This window comes from Manduca sexta, chromosome 17 (assembly GCF_014839805.1).
Source record: "Manduca sexta isolate Smith_Timp_Sample1 chromosome 17, JHU_Msex_v1.0, whole genome shotgun sequence".
In the NCBI taxonomy this organism is placed as follows: Eukaryota; Metazoa; Arthropoda; class Insecta; order Lepidoptera; family Sphingidae; genus Manduca; species Manduca sexta.
Window position 1 is genome coordinate 8,112,946 of NC_051131.1, and position 18,917 is coordinate 8,131,862.

Genomic DNA, 18,917 nt, shown 5'->3' on the forward strand with positions numbered 1-18,917 from the left:
GATGTGTATCGCGGCCGCAGTACGTTACGAACCGTCTGGTCCTAGTGTTGTGTGGTCAGAACGGCGCGGTGCGGCAACCGGCAGCAGGCAACGCCATGCGACGTTGGCATTCGCCAGCTCGCGTTCTACGCTGCTCCTCCATTCGACTCGGTACTCTCGTCTCTCAGCGACCCAAAATTTACATAATATGCATTCAGTCGCGAGCGTAGTGGCTGGCTGTTATCACGCGCGCGCTCATACCATACTGACCGCGATTGTTTTCACAAACCGGCGACAAATAAACATTAAACAGCCATTACAACACTATAAAACTCGGCTCAATTATTTTGAATACAATGGACAATAAGTGATACATGTGCACAAGTGTACTACATACCGCATCGTAGTTCCATAGATGTGAAGTGTTTTATAGTATAGAAAGTAAGTTTTTCATTCCCATAATAATGTGGATTAATTCTTAAACGGTATTATCGTAGTAGTAGTTTTTTTTTCAATATATTATAAGCTCATAATTATCTCGATCACTAGTAAATTGAAATGAGAAGTCTAAATAGTCTCAGTGACGACATTTTTTAAAATGATTGAACTGCGTGATGACTTAAGATTTTATTTTAATGCTACCCGTATCCTAAAGTTTGTAATGTGTAGATAAATAAAGTGGTTTCCTGTTTAAAAAACTTGTTTGTTACTCTTAACTACATGTCATTACACAAGTTATCGTAAATCGAATCCACATCATTTTAGTCCAAATCATTAAATAAATACGAGACTCTGAACCGATGTTCGGCACTTGTACCCGAAAAATATATATTAATGATGACACCACTACTTCAAACAAGCTGTGTTAATAAATATCTACATTAATTAAAATAGTGGAAGCAAATGATATCAATTACGTGCAGAGTGAAATTCATGAGAAACTGCTGACTGCTCTTGGGGATACTGCTTATACATTACCGAGTCGAGACGTTATATTAAGTATGCATTTGATATTTTGCCGTTGTTATATCTGAATTGTTATAGAATATAACATGTTTATATTTTACCGTCGTGTGAACGAATTTAATGCTATATTATCTGATCCAGTGCAGTGGCTAGTCCTTTGTCTAGGAAAGCCCTATGCCACTGTGGGCTTTGGGGTGTTTGTAGTTTGTACTTCAAGAAATCTATGAATTATTATGCCAATAAGAAGCAAAAAGTAACACAGATCCATAAAATCTTATACTAACATACATGTCGTGAAGTAATACTTCTTATCAACGTTTGAATACTTAAAAAATTACAATAGTGTGTGAGGTAATCAAACCTCTGAAAATGTTATACTAGACAAGTATGCAAAAAACTTCCAAAGCCCTACCTTGGGAAATCTATAACTGTATACATTTATAACAAAAACAGCACATTCAAAAACAATATATAGGTACATATATGTATAGTCATTCCAAACTCTTAGCGTGAATGATACATACATATCACTTGCAGTCTAAATGCATATAACCATTAAAACATTAGGAGGCAATGAAGCGCGGATGATTGTTTACTGATCCTGCAACGTCCATTATACGGAACTTGAAAGTACATCACAACAATGGAGGCGGTGTGCATGCAAGGTGACAACGCGTGCGAAATACGCGCTCTCGCCGCAGCATTGCACTCTATTCACCTGTACTGCGCGACCATCGCCGCAGCGCTCATGTGTTGCTGCACAACCAAACAGAAACATTACAGGTTCGTAACTCATAAGTATCATTCTGGCACAAAAAACTAGGATCACTTATACGATATTTATATTCTTAATAGCTGGTAAACGGCTTTTCAGGATGAAAAACAGAGGTAAATTAACTATAATACACTCTGACCTTGCACAGTAATTTAATGCAAAAACCAGTTTGAATAGTACTTAAATATTTCTGTCTAAAATTATATTTTTCTTGATTTGAAACAAAATAAATTTAAATTACATCGTTTATTTCTGTTTGATAGTCTTCAGAGAGCCATGTTACACAATTCAATTAAAACGCGTTTGTTTCTAAAGATTTTTTTAAAAGACGCTTTTGCAGCAAATTTTAAACTCGTCGTTACGAGCCCGTAACCTCTGTACATTAATTATTGAATCATGTCATGAACACATGCTTGTTTTTTTCGCATTGAACAGCATGCTGATTCCATTAAAATGGAACATAAAATAGTCATGTGTCATATCATTTTTATAAAAACTTCAGAGATCAGAATTAACAATTTTGGCCCACTACAAACGGAAAAGACAATTAATATTGTCATATTAATTATTATGAACCGACATGATGTTCAAGACGACGTCCTCCTCCCATTCCTAATAAACAGTACTATAATAAGAAACAGCTAAAGTGTTAAAGTATTCTAAAGTATTGTAGAATTTTATTGAATATATATAAATGTTATAATCTTCAATAGATGCACGAAACAATGGCGAGGTCAAAATGTCCGTGGGATAGCCAGTCTCGTTTTGTGCGCTGTCTGGTGCTGTGAAGCAGCTGCATCGTTACTGCGGCCATTAGATAGTGTTCGACTGGTGTCGTCGTTAACCGCGCCGCTAGCATGGGTTGCGGCAGCCGCTTTCCATGTGGCCTTGTGGACTCGGCATTCCGTGGCCCCTATTCTGTACCTCAGCATATATTGGTTTCTTTCGGCGGTGTCTGCTGCTACTATCATGAGACAACACATAGCGTCAGGAGTGACAGCGAAACATATAGAAATATACATTCAAAGTACTTCCTTGTTACTGTGCCTGCTGATGTCTGCAGTGGACGGCCTATGTTTTTATGACGAAGTAAGTACTTCCTACACGCAATAATCCAGTTAACTTATTCCGCTAAGAGCGCATTTACGTAGAGCAGCTTACTATCACAATGCGTCTTAAACAGAATTTAAAATTGCCGATAACTTATTTAACATTCTTCGTCTACGGTTTCTTTTTAATTTTTGTGTTATTGTAGTATTGAACTAGTCTCGTATAAATTTGTTACATAATGCTCAATATAATAATCTTGTTTCGCTTTACTTCTTCTATTAAAATCTTTAAATAGATAGAGTACCTACTCTATCTATTTAACTATTTGGTATATTTTCCACTGAAGTACCTAATATTTTACCCTATCTACCTACCTAGATATTTTAATTTTTTTATTTACCTATTAATTTTATCAATTTCCTGAACTCTAGATACCCACTTCCAAAATATTATTTGTTTATAAACCATAATAATACACCTAGTTGAATTCCAATCACGACATTTTTTTTCAATTTCCTTGTCCTTTCCGTATATTTAACCATTACAGTAAAATGTGCGTCTTAAATTTACGGATTGCGTAATGCCCATAACAGTTCTCAAATTAAATATATTTTGTTCACAAATGATGTTGTTTACCTATTATAATCTTATAACAATATTGAATATTATTGTGTCGGTCTGGGTAGAGTTTGAAAATCATTCATGAATCAAACTGGATTTTATTGATTTGATACCATCGGGTCATTGCACTATTATTCTATCATTACCTTTTCAACAACTTTATCATACATAGTTCTAGAATCTAGATTATCCTCATTTTTCTTATATTATAATGCACATAGGTACATAAAATATAAAATACAATAAACATATTTTTATTACTTATTTGAATAATAGCGTCACTATACAATTAGATTTAAATATAAATGTTAATTATAACGCAGGGTATTTCCGGAAACATAACTGTAATCTCCTCTTGGTGCGAATTGTTAACAAACACTCGATATGGAGCTGCACGCATAGCAGTTCCTCATAAACCGAGAACCATGTCCCACTTTCTGTTTACGTTATTATGTATAATTACCTATGCGTCTGTTATTAGTTTCTCTCCGCATGATTTACATGAAAGCAAAAGAAGTCTATTTTGCTGAAGAGTTCCAAACTAGTTCTATAACTAGCCTAATGTCTAATGTCTACACATTCTAGAGTATCTGAGACCACTCGAAATGGGAATTGAAAATCTTAATTTCTGTGATTTCTAAAATTATTTAACATGGTGCATGGATCGGCTCTCGATTACATTTTGTAAGCCTATGAAGGAACTTGGGGATATCTTATCCAAAATACAAAAATGTACGCATACAGAGTATGAGTCAGACAGGGTCCCCGGTCCGGAGACGCTCGGCGCCACGCCTAGCTCTACCCCGACATGCTTGACTGATGCGTCTGGCGCCACTCTTGAACGGCATTTACTACTTCTACAAACGATGGTAATAAACAGGGCATTCACATCCGAAAATATATGTATACACAATTAACCCATCAATACCAACGACGGCCGTAATGCACACACGTGCCTTAAACAAATAATTTAAGATGGATTTCATTATGACGTGGTGATGCGTTGTCTTGTTTGTTCACGAATACATCTCCAAACTCCGGGATTTCCCCTTCACTTTTAGAAATAATTTTAATTTTAGAGTGTTTTTTACTGAGTCGAAAGATCAGAAAGAATTTAGAAATCAAAATGGATTTGTTACTTATTTTGAGTTACAAATATTTGTGTAGGTATATATAATTTTTTTTTTAATAATTACTTACATTTAAAAATTCTCGAGATCGTTATAACATAATATTGCCCTGAGAACAATATGAAAAAGCAAAAAACCTGCTGTAACTATTAGAAACTCACATAACAATGAAAGCATTTCAGGTACGCCACTGAAGCTGGGTAGAAAACATCCTGTGTTTTCTGCGTCAATATAAGTACACGGAATAAATCTTAAACATTCCGGTTATTGTTAAATTTGCGATTTAACATTGTCTCGATTTTTGTTTTATGAAATCACAATTCAGGAATCGATTACACAGTAAACTATAACGCCTGGTAGCACCTGCATGTATGACATAAGTAATATCTAGGTACAGGCTACAAGCCCTAAGTTAAACTAAATTTGACATTAAACCGGCTCACAATTAATTAACTAGTATAATATTGTACCAGCAAATAGGTAATTGATGTGTATCACATAAGTTTGGAGATATGTCCAGGCTAATTAATTTACTGCGGCAATTCTCAGACGTTCGTAAACACCAATTTGCGTGTATTTTCGCAACGAATTGAAATAACATAAAATAATGTTTTTGAATAGCTTGGGTATTCCGGACATATTGTATTCAAAACAAACATAATATTTAATAAAGAATTTGTAATTAAACCAGGAAAATACGTAAAAAATTAATTAACGGAAACGGGTTATTGGCAAAAACAATACATTTACTGGGAATTAAACACGAAAACTGTAATTGTAAGCTCTCCATAAAAAAGCGGCGATAGCCTAGTCAGGTGTGGAACGGACTACCAAGACGAATGTCAGCAGGCTCAAAACCCAAGGGCGCACACCTCTGTCTTTTCTAAAATTATGTGTGTATTCTTTGTGAATTATCGCTTGCTTTAACGGTGAAGGAAAACATCGTGAGGAAACCTGCATACCTGATAAATTCTTTATAAAAATCTTGAGGTTGTGTAAAGTCTACCAATCCGCGCTAGGCCAACGTGGTGGACTAAAGGCTAATCCCTCTCAGTAGTAGAGGAGTCCCGTGCCCAGCTGTGGGACAGTATGTAATATAGGGCTGATATTATTAAGCTCTCCATACTCTTCTTCTGTTAAGTATAGGTTCTTGTAAAATATATTCTGGCAATAAGCTTATGGCAAGCCGTCACATAATTAGCTAGGTATAACGTTTGACACAGTTTTGACCCTTACCGCATTGCGCACCATCTTGTTAATACATTTATCAGGCAGACATAAACTGAACCGTAAACCATATTTTTTATACTATTCAAATTTCACGCGAATCAGTCACTAACATATGGAAGTGAAAAAAATTATGTTCAGATTTTTTATCTAAATTCTATTTTCAGGTTACGAAACGTAGTAGTAGTCGCCATAAAACGCCAACAAATAACCCAACCATTTCTTACAAACATAGCAGCAGTCATTTCTACTCCAAAGTGTTGTTTTATTGGCTAAATACATTATTATATGAAGGATTCAAAGCTCCCCTAGAACAATCGGACCTAGGAGAACTTCCCAAAAAAGAACAGTCCATGCAACACTACCGAAAATTCTCAAAAATATACGAAAAATATGAGGTTTGTTGTATATTACACCTAATAATTGCCATTGATATAGTTGTATTTGTTGTAAAGGTTAACGTATATCTTAACATTATGTATTTGTTTTTGCTATTTTCAGATAATGAAGGTTAACAATCGATGTTCTAACATTTGGAAATGTTTCGTACGAAAAGTATGGCCAAATTTTTATATAGCTGGTTTATTGAAATTATTCGGAGATTTGATAGGTGTCGTGCCTCCCCTAGGTTTAGCAGCTATTGTACAGTATATTGACAACCCAGTGGTGAATGGTGTCAACGATTCCCCAGTGACTCTACATGAATTTTTCAGTAATGGCTATGTCATGTTGTGTGTTGTCACTATGGCACTGATCGGCCAAGCATTACTCTCGCAAAATTCGACACACTTAGTTACAGTTGAAGGAACAAGATTAAAAACAGCTTTGCAGGTTTGTTTAACTTACCCATATACTGACCTATAAACGTTGTAATATAGAATAAAAACAAGTCGGTTAACCAAGTTTAGTTAAATTCGAAATTATGCTTATTATAACTTACATGGGAAATTTCACTTACAACATGTTTCTCATCAAACTAAGAGGACGTATGAGCGCAGGTACGAATAAAAGCAAGAAAATACAAATGCACATATCTATATATATACATATATTAACCTGCAACATTTTCTTGTAGGGCATGATATATGATAAGAGTATGCGGCTGGCGCCATGGTCATCAACGAACATTGCGGACGATGAATCGTCTCCCCTCTTGCACCAGTCTGATGAAGCTAGTATGCGGACTGGGCTCCTCACGAATTTGGTCGCTCAGGATACATACAATATAATGTCTTGTGTTTGGGTTTGTCACTACATTTGGGCTATACCCTTAAAGGTAATAAATAAGTTACTTAATAAAGTTTACTTGATGTCAAATTTAATGTGATGACTTTGCGGTCTTCTTTCAGATAGCAGTTATATTGTATCTGTTACACATGAAACTAGGAGTGAGTGCATTAATAGGAACAGCAGCTGGCGTCCTAATTATTACGCCTCTGCAATTCTATATAGGAAAGAAACTTTCCGATAACTGCAAAGACATATCAAAATGCACAGATCATAGGATATCAAAAATGACTGAAATAATAAAAGGAATGAATGTTATAAAGCTTTATGTATGGGAAGATTTATTCAAAGAGAAAATATTGCAATTAAGAGAGGTGGAACTTAAGTTTTTAAATAAAGATTCTGTGTATTGGAGCTTTTTAAGTAAGCAATAATTTTATCAACATTTTTGTACACTAATTGCTATTACAGGTATTCAAAATTAGCATTTGCTACAGTAATCGCATGTCTATATCCATTTTCCTTTTCAGCATTCACAACACAAATTTCTACCATATTAATTACGGTAATAACATTCACTGTATACTACGTCCTTGAGGACGGTAATAACTTCACTGCAGCAAAAGTATTTGCCGGATTAGCGTTTTTCAACCAACTTACAGTGCCGTTGCTAATTCTGCCGGTTACTGTATTAATGATTATTCAAGCTATGGTGAGGTTTAATAGATATTATTTTTATAGTCTAAATATCTTCAACATTAAAGTATAACTGCCACTGAAATAAAAACATTTTGCAGGTCAGTACCAAGAGAATTGAAGATTTTTTGGCTCTTCCCGAATCTAGTAACTTAAAAGACGACACCAATAAAAAAATAAATGAAGCGTTTGACAAGCGCAAGGAAATTGATGTTGATTCTACTGACAACGTTATATGGGACAATCCTTGGGATAATAATATTACGAATATTGACGAAGAAATTGATATAAAACTTGATGACCAATTCACTGAAGAAGAGAATCTTAGTTCCAAATCGCAATATTTGGTCAAATTTAAAAGTGCAGTTTACACATGGAGACTTCGAAATGATTTGTTAGAAATTGAAGATTTAAATATTCCAGCAGGTATTATTATCTATCAGTATTATCTCCGCTTATTCTGTATAGTCATATTTAAAAGATGTATTAAATTTAATAATTGGCATTTATTTCAAGGTAAACTAATAATGGTGGTTGGCAACACAGGGTCTGGTAAATCGTCTCTGCTTTCTGCTATACTCGGGGAAATGTATCTAGAAAAAGGAGATGTGATTTACCATCGGTAAGCACTATTATCAATTCTTTAATATCATTTTTTGTACTAAATTTATTAAATAGGTACTTACTTATTATCACTTTAATTGCAAATCATATCAATGCGTATAGTTTTATAAGTTATACTGCTTATAATTTCAAATATTGTATAAAATACCTATTAATAATGCATATATTCAATGGGGTAAATTATAGCTGCACCTACAACAAATGGAATAACTACTATATAACCAGTCCTATTAAGCTAACTACCTAGACCTATAGTCTATAGGAATAAAATGTAATTATTAATTACCTATCTAGAATTCTTCAACATACTTAGGCAGAACATTACAATATGGCAACTCTTTGTTTTGTGAAACGACGGTCATAAACGAAGTTTCGTAATAGGTTACAAGAAAGTTGTTACAAAGTAAATACTCAGTAGTTTACTGAGTATAAAAATAAAATAAAAAAACCGTAGAACTATAAAAACTAAGAATCCTAGTATCGTGTACGGTATTTTATTATTGGGTCATTGCGCTACATTCATCAGTGAGATAAAAGATTTCAATTATTCAGTTACTACACTGGCTATACTAGTCTTCTTTTGTTGGCCAATGCTGCTTGACGACAGAGAGACAAGATAGAGCGATGGTTCCCATTTGCTATCCAAACGAAGTCTTGCATGGGTGTGACCCAAAATATAGTTTTTTATAGTAATAGTTTAAACGTTTAATGTGTAGAGATTGTTCAACTGCATACGCTGGTCAACCACCATGGCTGCTGGAAGGATCAGTACGTGACAATATTATCATGGGAAATAAATGGTGTCAAAAAAAATACGCACGCGTGCTCCGAGCGACTGGTTTGAGGCCAGACTTGCAACTTTTACCAGGTACCTGTTAAGGTATCGCACTAACGGTTTCTTGCTAAATTAGTTTCACTATTTATTTGCATAGCGTTTTATTATTACACTATAACCACTAATTACGAAAGTACCTACAGACGTGGATTTAAAAAGGAAATTTCATAAATCTTTATAGCTATTATGGTAACACCTACATTGTAATTGACAATTTGAGCAAATTCTTCTACAAGTCTTGGCTTTTTCTTAGGGAGTTCCTTTCTACGAGTTATGGAGCCTTAATGATTGCAGAAGGTGATGCGACACGTTTGGGCAGTCACGGCGCTCCTCTCTCGGGAGGCCAGCGTGTGCGAGTCTGCGTGGCTCGGGCACTATATTCCGAGGCCCAACTTCTGGTCTTGGATGAGCCGCTTGGAGCACTGGACGCGCCACTGGCTCGGCATCTGGTCGCACACGGATTATTACCTACGACTCGATCTGGTCGCACCGTCGTACTGGCTACCAACAGACTAGAACTACTACATTATGCTGATCTGGTAAGTAGTACTTATAGGTTAAGTACAATATACCTATATTTTTGATCGGATTTTTAGTAAATGTTTGGATATTCGTAGTACAAATACGTTATGGGAGTAACCGGTTTCCATTTAAATTTTTTGTATATTGTAAAGTAGATATGTAAATATATTATGTATCTAATTAAATTTAAATAACATAAGAAGAAATAACTAAAAGCTACGAATATTTTCCATTCCAAAAATAATCCTCAATAATAAATGAATTACGCAAATTTTCAATTGTAACCAATAAACACCTGCAACGAAACTTGAATTAAATTTTCAGCAGATATCACCTTTAGTTATTATGAAATTCCTCATAACCTAAATGCTGCAACATTTAATAAAGGATAGACAATGTCTAAAGGTAATAGCTATGGAGGGCGGTCGCGTGTCCGGTTACGGGCGCGCCGGGTGCCCTGAGAGCAAGGCGGTGCTGGCGCGGTGGGCGCAGCTGGCGACGGAGGCACGCGCGGCGGCAGCTCGCGTGGGCGCAGGACCACCCGATGGCACCGCCCGGGAGCGCTCGCATCTCGTCAGAGTACTGAGCCGCGCCAAGTTCCAGAGGACCATATCTGACGACGCTGCGGTAAGAAATGCTTGTTGTCCAGACGATTTTACAAAATGTCCGATAACATCCGTAAGTCTACCCATTTTCGTACTGCCTAAAATTTCGAGCAAACATGACTTGACATCGATATTGAAAACAATGCGAAAACCGCCATATTCACTGTTAAAAAACCTCAAATGATCAACCTGATCAATATATAGATAGATCTCTTTAGAAAATTACCCTGATATAGGGCAATTTCAGAATATGAAAACCTAAGTAGACAGACTGCCTACGTAAAAGAATTATAATATAAAATACAGATAACAGACATATACAAGTATCAACACATGCCAGTAAATTTAAGTCACATTCATTGAGTCGACGTAGGTATTCCCCCAAGAATGAAGTAACCATGAGTCATCAAACTCATTCATCTTCTCATTCTTGATCTTGGATTCATTCAGTAAAACAAATATGGAGTAGGAAGTGGCAAAATCATTTCTGTGACTAGCTATCAGAAACTTTATACGAGTATCTATGTCGTCAACTATTCCGCTAATGTGTTTTGCAATGTTTACTAACCTTGCATGGAATTCGGAAATGTATTTTGTGTACCTACCTATAAAAATAAAGTATATTGTTTTTGTTGATAAAGTGCTCTTAATGCGTTCATATAGTGCTTGCGTTCATATAGTGCATCATTTCTAAAATTATCCACGATTTTCTAGTATTATATATTATTCTATGTCCACGATCTTTCATAAATAATACAATATACCTACAGAACGAATCTCACAATAACATTTTGAACGTACTTCGGTATTTTTATATAAAATTTCCCATTCACATATTTGAGTAAGTATAAAGTTCAACGCAGAGTGATGATTCATGCTGCGAAATAAAGGTGCCTACTTCTTAGAAACACTCTTCCGAAAATTCTACACATCAGAATTTAAAATGACGTAGTATCAACATGACTTGGAATTTTCCGCTTTTGGAAACGATTAACATAATTATCTACTATACAATCATACACTGTGTATCTACTTTTCCATTCTGCATAGTAATATTTCTAGATACTGTGTCGCATGCGACACAGTATCAATCTCATGAATCTCATCTATAAATTGGTTAGGTACCCATTTTGATCGATAGTAAACCTGGAAATATTATTGATACTTTTACAAAGATATATGTCAGCCAAAATATAACGGAAAAAAATATTCAAAATCTACGCAATGATAAAAAAGTTATACAAAGCATTGAGATTTGGTGGAACTGGTAGCTATCCAACAACAGCAATAACAAATTGTAACGTCACCGGCTATAACACTTCCTACGTCATCAAGAAATAAAGCGATAACCCCACCACGCTCCCGCTTTTGCTCACAAGAATATTTCAAATATAAATAATTGCTTTAATTTTCAACCAATTTTGATACTAACTTCCCCGAAGAATTCATTTTTCATATTATATCTGTTACATATATAATAAATAAAAATGTACAAAATCAAACACAGAAAACTTCCCTACATTCAATACATAGGTACCTGAAATATGTTAAAATAATTGGCCTATAATAGAAATACCCGTGTAACAGTTTCAGATTTAATTTTTCTATGTGGTCACAATCATCTATTTCCGCAGATTATTTGTTGTGATTACAATGTATGCGGTATTGCAGAGAGGAAACAGTTTTAGTCAATAACATTGTTTTTCGAAAGATACTATGTTTATATTCAGAACAAGCATTCGCAATTACGCAATCGTATAATCGCCATAGCTGTAAAGGGGGAGTTGGTGGGTCAGGGCCAACCTAGAAACGTCTTAGCCCACTCTAGTGAAAAAGCCTCGCGCTTACAGGGGCTTAAATGAGTGAGCTTTCTTTTCGACCGGCAAGCTGCCCTAGCCCGTCAAGAAAATTCCTATCTACGCCAATAATTATCGCCTATTTATATCTGTAATGTAACAATATCGGGACAGGTTGGTATAAATGAAGCGGCCGGGGCGCACTTGCTCGCCGAAGTGCCGATGTGCGCTGGAGGTAGCTGGCGTCGCTCTGCCTCGCACCAGCGCCCAGCGCTCTCCAGACAATTCTCATCGCCACCACCATCCTCTATGTACAATAAGTAAGCCTAATACCTATTCTTTGGTTATATATTTGTCATATACTAGGAGAATTTTTGAGACGAGGCAGTAAGGACATTAACCGTAACCGCTGTAGCTAAAAAATTCTTAAAGCACTGCCCGTCATTTTTGACAACTTAAAATGGGCATTTACAGATTTAAAAAATAATAAAAAATATGTACACGTCGTTTTGATGCCAACCTGTCTTGTTGCTTGTAAGGTTCAAAAGATTATGGAACCGTAAGAGGTGTGAGTAGTTTAAAATAGTAGTAGTTTTAAGTCAGAAATAGCTAAAATTTCATCATATATTTTGTAAGAAATTCAGCGCCAATTTACTTTTAAAGATAACAAAACATTTTCTTTCTTTCTTTCTAATCTACAAAAATTTATTGAAACTTAAATAGGTAGATACATTTTTTTTTTTGACGAAACGTTACCTAACTGTCCACGAAAGGCCAGTATTTCTGCTTTGGCTATTTTAGCTGGCGAACAGCAATGTGCATATATTTTTGTGTAACTTTACTTTTGTCCTGTATTCATGTCGTTATAGCCAGTATGATTACCTACAAAAAGATATTTAATATCTTATGATACAGTTAACACGCGCCAGTCCTCAGTGCATTTTTATGTAAACGCTTACATTTGAAGTGCTAGGTGGTCTCACTAATGTTAAAGGGCTGTCACGGTGCTTGCCATCTTGCAAGAAGAAAATCTCATAAAACCAACAAATATTTTGGAAGTATTTTTAAAAATGTTAGTTATGTTCTTATGTAATGTAATAAAGTATGCAATTATAGACAAGGCAGGTAGATTTTTGAATGCCAAGTAAACTTAGTTATATCTTATCTCCCTTCTATCACTTTAGATGGCGACGTGAAGTACGTCGGACAGTGAGTGCGGATGAATCGAATACAACCCTACAAAGAGAAGCCAGTCTTTTGCGCCGGCTATTCACTGCTCGTTCTAACCGCACGCTCACCAGGTATTCGACAAGGCACTTTGCACTTATTATTCAGATCATTGGGGTATTTTGCCATTTTGTTATTTATTTTAACATCGAATTTTTTACGAACATCACAACCTATAGAAAATGCTAGTGAAGTTTTGAGTTCCTACGCTGTATCGTCGATGATTGCAATACGATTCTGTTAATATTGCTTTTGACATTGGTAGATGGACTCCAAGAACTCTGCGACGGTTAATAAGCACTGATTCCGACACGACCACGGGAAATAACATCAGGGCTAACGGTTAGTTCATATAGTTTACTTATCGGTGAGTAATATGAAACGACTGATATTTATACCCAGTATTTTCAAAATAAAGCACTTGTTTTAGCAATTGATTGCTTATTTTGGAACAAAAGCAATATTTACAATAACTAAGATTCTAAACAATCCATAAACACCTCGGAGAAAAAGAAAGCATTTTATTATACGTACTACATAATATTATATACACTCACTCCTATAGATATAGTTTGTCGACCGGCCATTGGCCGAAACCTGTTTTAGATAGGTAGATACTTACATAATATTATCATAACTTTCCGATTCTTACTAAAATGATCTGCCTGGTGAAAACACGTTGGTGAGATTTTGAGCATTCTTTGGCACGTTTCGGTATCCTTTCCTTGTCAGAAATGCACACATTTAAGCAGTGACCACAAAATGGGCAGCCATGTTAAACTATAGATGATCTATGATTAAAAATTTAATCACTAATAAACATCAAAAAACCCTGATAGTCTTAATTAATGATGCGTCGCTCAAGGGTATGGTTATTAACTAATAATAAACATGAGTCACTACTTGATAAAAAAAACCTTAATAATATGTACCTACTCGGTCGATATTTCATTGACTATAATGTACTGCGGTTCGTAAGCTTCGTATTTTTCTTTTTAATCAGTTCCTCCAGATGAATGCACGGTCGAGACAACATACAGCTCGTTAACATCCAACGGAGTCGAGACTAACGTCGGAGTAATTACCGACGACTCCTGTTCCGATAACCATGAATCAGAGAATGATATAAGCGAGGTAACCATTTTTGTCTCACTATTGGTAACAGTGATGTATGTATGTTCATATGTATGCTATGTATACCTACCTTTTCAGGTAATGATTTCTGAATGGTGTCCATTGTTAAATGCACCGATAAATATAAAATCGCAAGATTTTTAGGGCCTAGGTAGATAGTTTATTTGATACCCATCGACAGCTGGAGACTTATTTCAAATACAACATAAAAACGCGGCAAAAACAATTCAAATGAGAACTACATTCGTTACGTAATATAAATGCGCTCGTGTATAAATACGCCGTGTACATAAGCCCTAGATTGAAGAAGAACCTAGATTAGTAGAACCTAGATTAGTACATAGTACCTACTAATATTACTCACATAAGATTTATTAATTAATTCGCCATTCTTTATAATGTTTTGGAAAAAAAATTTAGGAATTAATAAACTATTATATTATTACAGTGCACTTTATGGAAAGAATATGCCGAAGCGTGTGGGTGGTGGAGCGCTATGTACTGGGCAGCGGCGGCGGCTGCACAGGCGCTCGCCGTTGCAGCCGACTGCTGGCTTACGCGCCTTACCGCTGACAACTCCCACAACACGTTGTCTGAACAACAGGTAATGAAATATATTTGCAGATGAAGGTTGATAATTCCTAAGCACAGCTAACGCAGCAAAGGGTTTGTGAACTCGTCACAAACTTCCCTCACAGATTTTGTAATTGATGCAACACTTACCGCAGCCAGACTTCGTAGAGTGCAGAATACCAAGCTGTAGAGACTCTGTGTAGGTATAGCTGAAATATTTATATTTCATGCAAAATAATAAGTAGGTATATTATGCATTACAGTAAGCTGGATTGAGCGACATTTACTTTATAAGATTCTTTAATTTGATCTTGTTTCCACGCGGCAGTGCAGGTGCTTTTCCCAGTTAACTTAAAATTTTGAATGTCACATCTTCCGTTATTAAATATTATTTTCCTAATTTATTGCAAAGAGAGTCAATGTAGTCATTTAACAGTATAATTATTGTTTTCTCAGACGTGGACGAGTATCCAAATCTACGGCGCATGGAGTGTTGGTGGCGTGTGCGCGGCGGGTGTGGCGCAGGCGTGGTGCGCATGCGCAGGCGCGCGGGCTCGGCGCACATTGCACGAGAAGCTGTTGCACGCCACGCTGCACGCACCACTGCACCACCATCACGCCACGCCCAGCGGCGCTACTCTACATAGATTCTCTTCGGATATATTAGTCATAGATAAGGTAGATCTTACGAGAAAAGTCCACTATTGAAAATATAAATGTATAAAGACTGGCCAACACATTGACAGCGCACCCCAGCCTTTATAAAATAACAACAAGTGGCACGTCGGTTTTCATGCCCTGCGATACGCTAATGATTTACCGTTTTTAATTATGAAATCGTTACAGCGACTTGTGGACAACAACGCCAATATTCGCTTAAATACGCAAAATGTAGTGCCGGCATAACCGTTTTTGTTTCAGAAACTTCCTACTGCAATAAGCCGGTGGGCCCAGTTGGGCCTCTTGTGCGTGGCTGCTATATTAGTAAATGCTATAGCTGCACCTTGGAGCGTCCTAGCTCTACTGCCAGCGTGTTTATTTTACCTATTACTACAAGCTGTTTACCTTCGTAATGCCAGGTACGTTCATATACAAATACATAGTAGGTAAGGCGTGAATTATGTATAAACAAATCTGATGAGAAAATAACACAGTAAGTTTTTAGGGAGCTGCAAAGTATCGAAGGCCAGAGTGCAGGAAGAGTAGTATCACTTTGTGCTGAAACTTACACAGGAGGTAGCACCATCCGCGCCGGATGCCTTCAACAGCGCATGCGTGCTGCGTTCATGCGAAGACTTGATGCTAATCATAATGCATTGCTCCTTCTTAACGCAGCTAACCGCTGGCTAGGTCTTTCTCTGGTAAGTCCTACATGCACATAACTATTGCAAAATGTCTACCCTAAGTATATATTTATAAATATAGATCCACAATACTTATAAAGCATCTTAAAACATGCTACAACAGAGAGATTAAATAGATAATATTGTCATTTAATATTATGATAAAAATAAAGGTGAGTGAACTGTAAAAAATCGTTTTAGGACCTGGTAGGAGCAGCCAGTGTGTGCGTGGCTTTAGGAGTGGCCCTGAGCGGAGACAGCAGCGCGGTGGCGGGCCTGGCGGGCGCGTATGCGTTGTTACTGCCGGCGTACCTCGCACACCTCGCCAAGTGCCGCGCCGATCTCGACCAACAACTCGCCGCGCTGCATAGAGTGCACACCGATGCGAATGTGCCGCAGGAAGATTACAGGGAATATTGTAAGTACTCAATATAGTACCTACTAGATAGTCTCCGTAAGAATAAATCAATACATTCAATTTTACGACTATTTTTCACAGCAAATTTATCGAACGCTGGTTGATGAGTGAACAAAAACCAGATCTAAAAAGTTATAATGAAACATATCTTTCCAGGTTCCATACCGTCTGAATGGCCTAGGAATGGCAAAATTGTATTTGAAAATATGAGTGTACTACACGAGCCTGGCGGAGTTGAGTGCTTGCATAACATTAACTTCACGGTGAATTCTGGAGAAAAGGTAATTGTTTAAAAAACATATCCCCACTATTACAAACATTGAATAATTATTATAATCAAGGACTAGCAAGTCGATGATATGACTGTAAGCGACATGCTTGCTCAACGTCTAGTGTGCAGTTAATATGTGGCTATATTAAACATCGACTTACGAGTTGCGTTTTTTGCGACATCCTAAGGGAGCTGATATATAATAAGCACCGTATAACACGGCTCCCCGTTTATCATCCAGAGGCATAATTTATTGCTATCTTGACACACGTTAATATGGTAGCATGTAGGACTCGATAGTGTCTGCTTTAATGTACAGGTAGCCATCTGCGGCAGAAGCGGAAGCGGTAAATCCACATTACTACAATCTTGCGTTGGTGCAACCACGATCTCGGCCGGTCGCGTCCTAGTGGACGGACAGGACGTGACGCGCGTACCGCTGCGTGCGCTGCGCCATCGGCTCGTCACACTGCCACAGGAGCCCGCCATTTTCTCTGGCACTCTGCGAGAGAACCTCGACCCATTGGCAGTACACACTGATGAAGAAATATGGCACAGTCTGCGAGCCGTCGGATTGTACGATTTCGTTACCGCGCAATCGGCTGGTTTAGGTACAATTTATTTTATTTTACCTCTGCCTTGGTATAGTTGCATTTCGTCCACGGTACGACTGTGGGGTTTCAAATTCGAATCCTCGGTCGGGAAATTAGTAATGAGTTTTTCTGCTGTAATGTATCAGCCTCATGTTCCACAATTTGTGCCGTAGAGAGTGATAGACTCGCCTCTTATCATACCCTAGAACGGAACACACATGGCAAAAAGTGGATGACCTATTGCATCTTTGCCTTCAGAGATAAAGACGTGATGTATGTTTTTCGTTCGTTTATTTTATTTTGCGGTAATGTGTCTTGTCAAACTGTTGTAGTACTTTTCCGGGCAATCATATTATCGGGGTGAACAGAACGGGTACCTTGGTAGACAATATATGTATGTGCAGAGTGCAGCGTGGCGCGCGGGTGGAGCGCGGGGGGCGTGGCGCGGGTGTGCGGGGCGCGGGCGGCGCTGCACGCGCGGCTGGCGAGCGCGCTGGTGCTGGACGAGCCGGCCGCCGCACTGGACGCGCCCGCCGAGCGAGCGCTGCTCCACGCTCTGGCCGCCATCGCGCCCCACACCACCATACTCACCGTGGCGGTACTGATTATATTCTATATTTTATATCCATATATTCTATAATTATCTGTACCTATTACTTCGCTTTGTGACGTATACGTAACTAGACTGTATGCAAGTATTTAAATAATAAATACTCGAGTAACCATCACGACACCTATTCACTCTTTTCATCTGACCATCTGATCAAGTGATCCTAGTTTAAAATTGATAAATAAATAAAGTTTGTCATTTAAAAATGTATCATTCCAGCATCGAATATCGTCAGTGCGAGACTACGACCGCGCCCTAGTGCTGGAGGAGGGGCAGGCGGTGGAGCAAGGTCCGGTCTCCGCGCTGCTCGAGCAACCCAGCTCGCGACTCGCGCGGATGTTGGCCGCCACACGCCGCTTCACGTGACCAAACAATTATATATCAGTACAGGAAAATGTAGATAATTGGTTATTTTCCTACGTCCAGAGGAGCACTTTAACACAAACATCTAAATAAATTAATTTTGCTCCTCTTAGTAAAGGAATAATTGGCTTTTACAAATTAATTTTATAAATTGGACATGGTTTCGAATAATAAATTTACATAATATAACTAAGGTGGAAAGATATTCCAGGCGTATAGTCACAATATGACGTATTTTTACAATGTTTACAATAATTACAATGACTAGCAATATAATATTGTGCTTATTAATAAATGAACTGTTTGTTAAAATAAATGACAATAAAAACGAT

The 18,917-nt window shown here is 37.3% G+C and overlaps 1 protein-coding gene across 4 annotated transcripts; it reads left to right on the top strand.

Annotated features, from left to right (window-relative positions):
* Positions 1-141: 141 nt before the first annotated feature.
* LOC115443169 (ATP-binding cassette sub-family C member Sur) lies at positions 142-18,913 on the top strand. Of its 4 annotated transcripts, none has more exons than XM_030168456.2 (26): positions 142-420; positions 1,513-1,728; positions 2,434-2,809; positions 5,916-6,146; positions 6,250-6,579; positions 6,824-7,024; positions 7,098-7,398; positions 7,506-7,687; positions 7,773-8,097; positions 8,188-8,293; positions 9,012-9,163; positions 9,425-9,669; positions 10,058-10,279; positions 12,228-12,373; positions 13,238-13,354; positions 13,546-13,622; positions 14,284-14,414; positions 14,863-15,018; positions 15,444-15,665; positions 15,909-16,066; positions 16,153-16,348; positions 16,532-16,748; positions 16,905-17,029; positions 17,339-17,630; positions 18,017-18,210; positions 18,442-18,913. In XM_030168456.2, exons 2-26 carry the CDS (start codon positions 1,589-1,591, stop codon positions 18,586-18,588), a joined length of 4,989 nt encoding a protein of 1,662 aa, XP_030024316.1. In that variant the 5' UTR covers positions 142-420; positions 1,513-1,588; the 3' UTR covers positions 18,589-18,913. The 4 variants fall into 4 exon arrangements, with proteins under 4 accessions (XP_030024316.1, XP_030024318.1, XP_030024317.1 ...); XM_030168457.2 differs by lacking the exon at positions 142-420 and adding an exon at positions 880-978; XM_030168458.2 differs by lacking the exons at positions 1,513-1,728; positions 2,434-2,809 and having other exon boundaries at positions 214-420.
* Positions 18,914-18,917: the final 4 nt, after the last annotated feature.

Excerpts from the sequence above, each read along its gene's own strand:
- LOC115443169 (XM_030168456.2), top strand. The coding sequence starts at position 1,589 with ATGGAGGCGGTGTGCATGCAAGGTGACAACGCGTGCGAAATACGCGCT. Across the intron at positions 16,749-16,904 it reads GGAAGATTACAGGGAATATT|GTTCCATACCGTCTGAATGG; the intron begins GTAAGTACTCAA and ends ATATCTTTCCAG. Across the intron at positions 17,631-18,016 it reads CGCGCAATCGGCTGGTTTAG|AGTGCAGCGTGGCGCGCGGG; the intron begins GTACAATTTATT and ends ATGTATGTGCAG.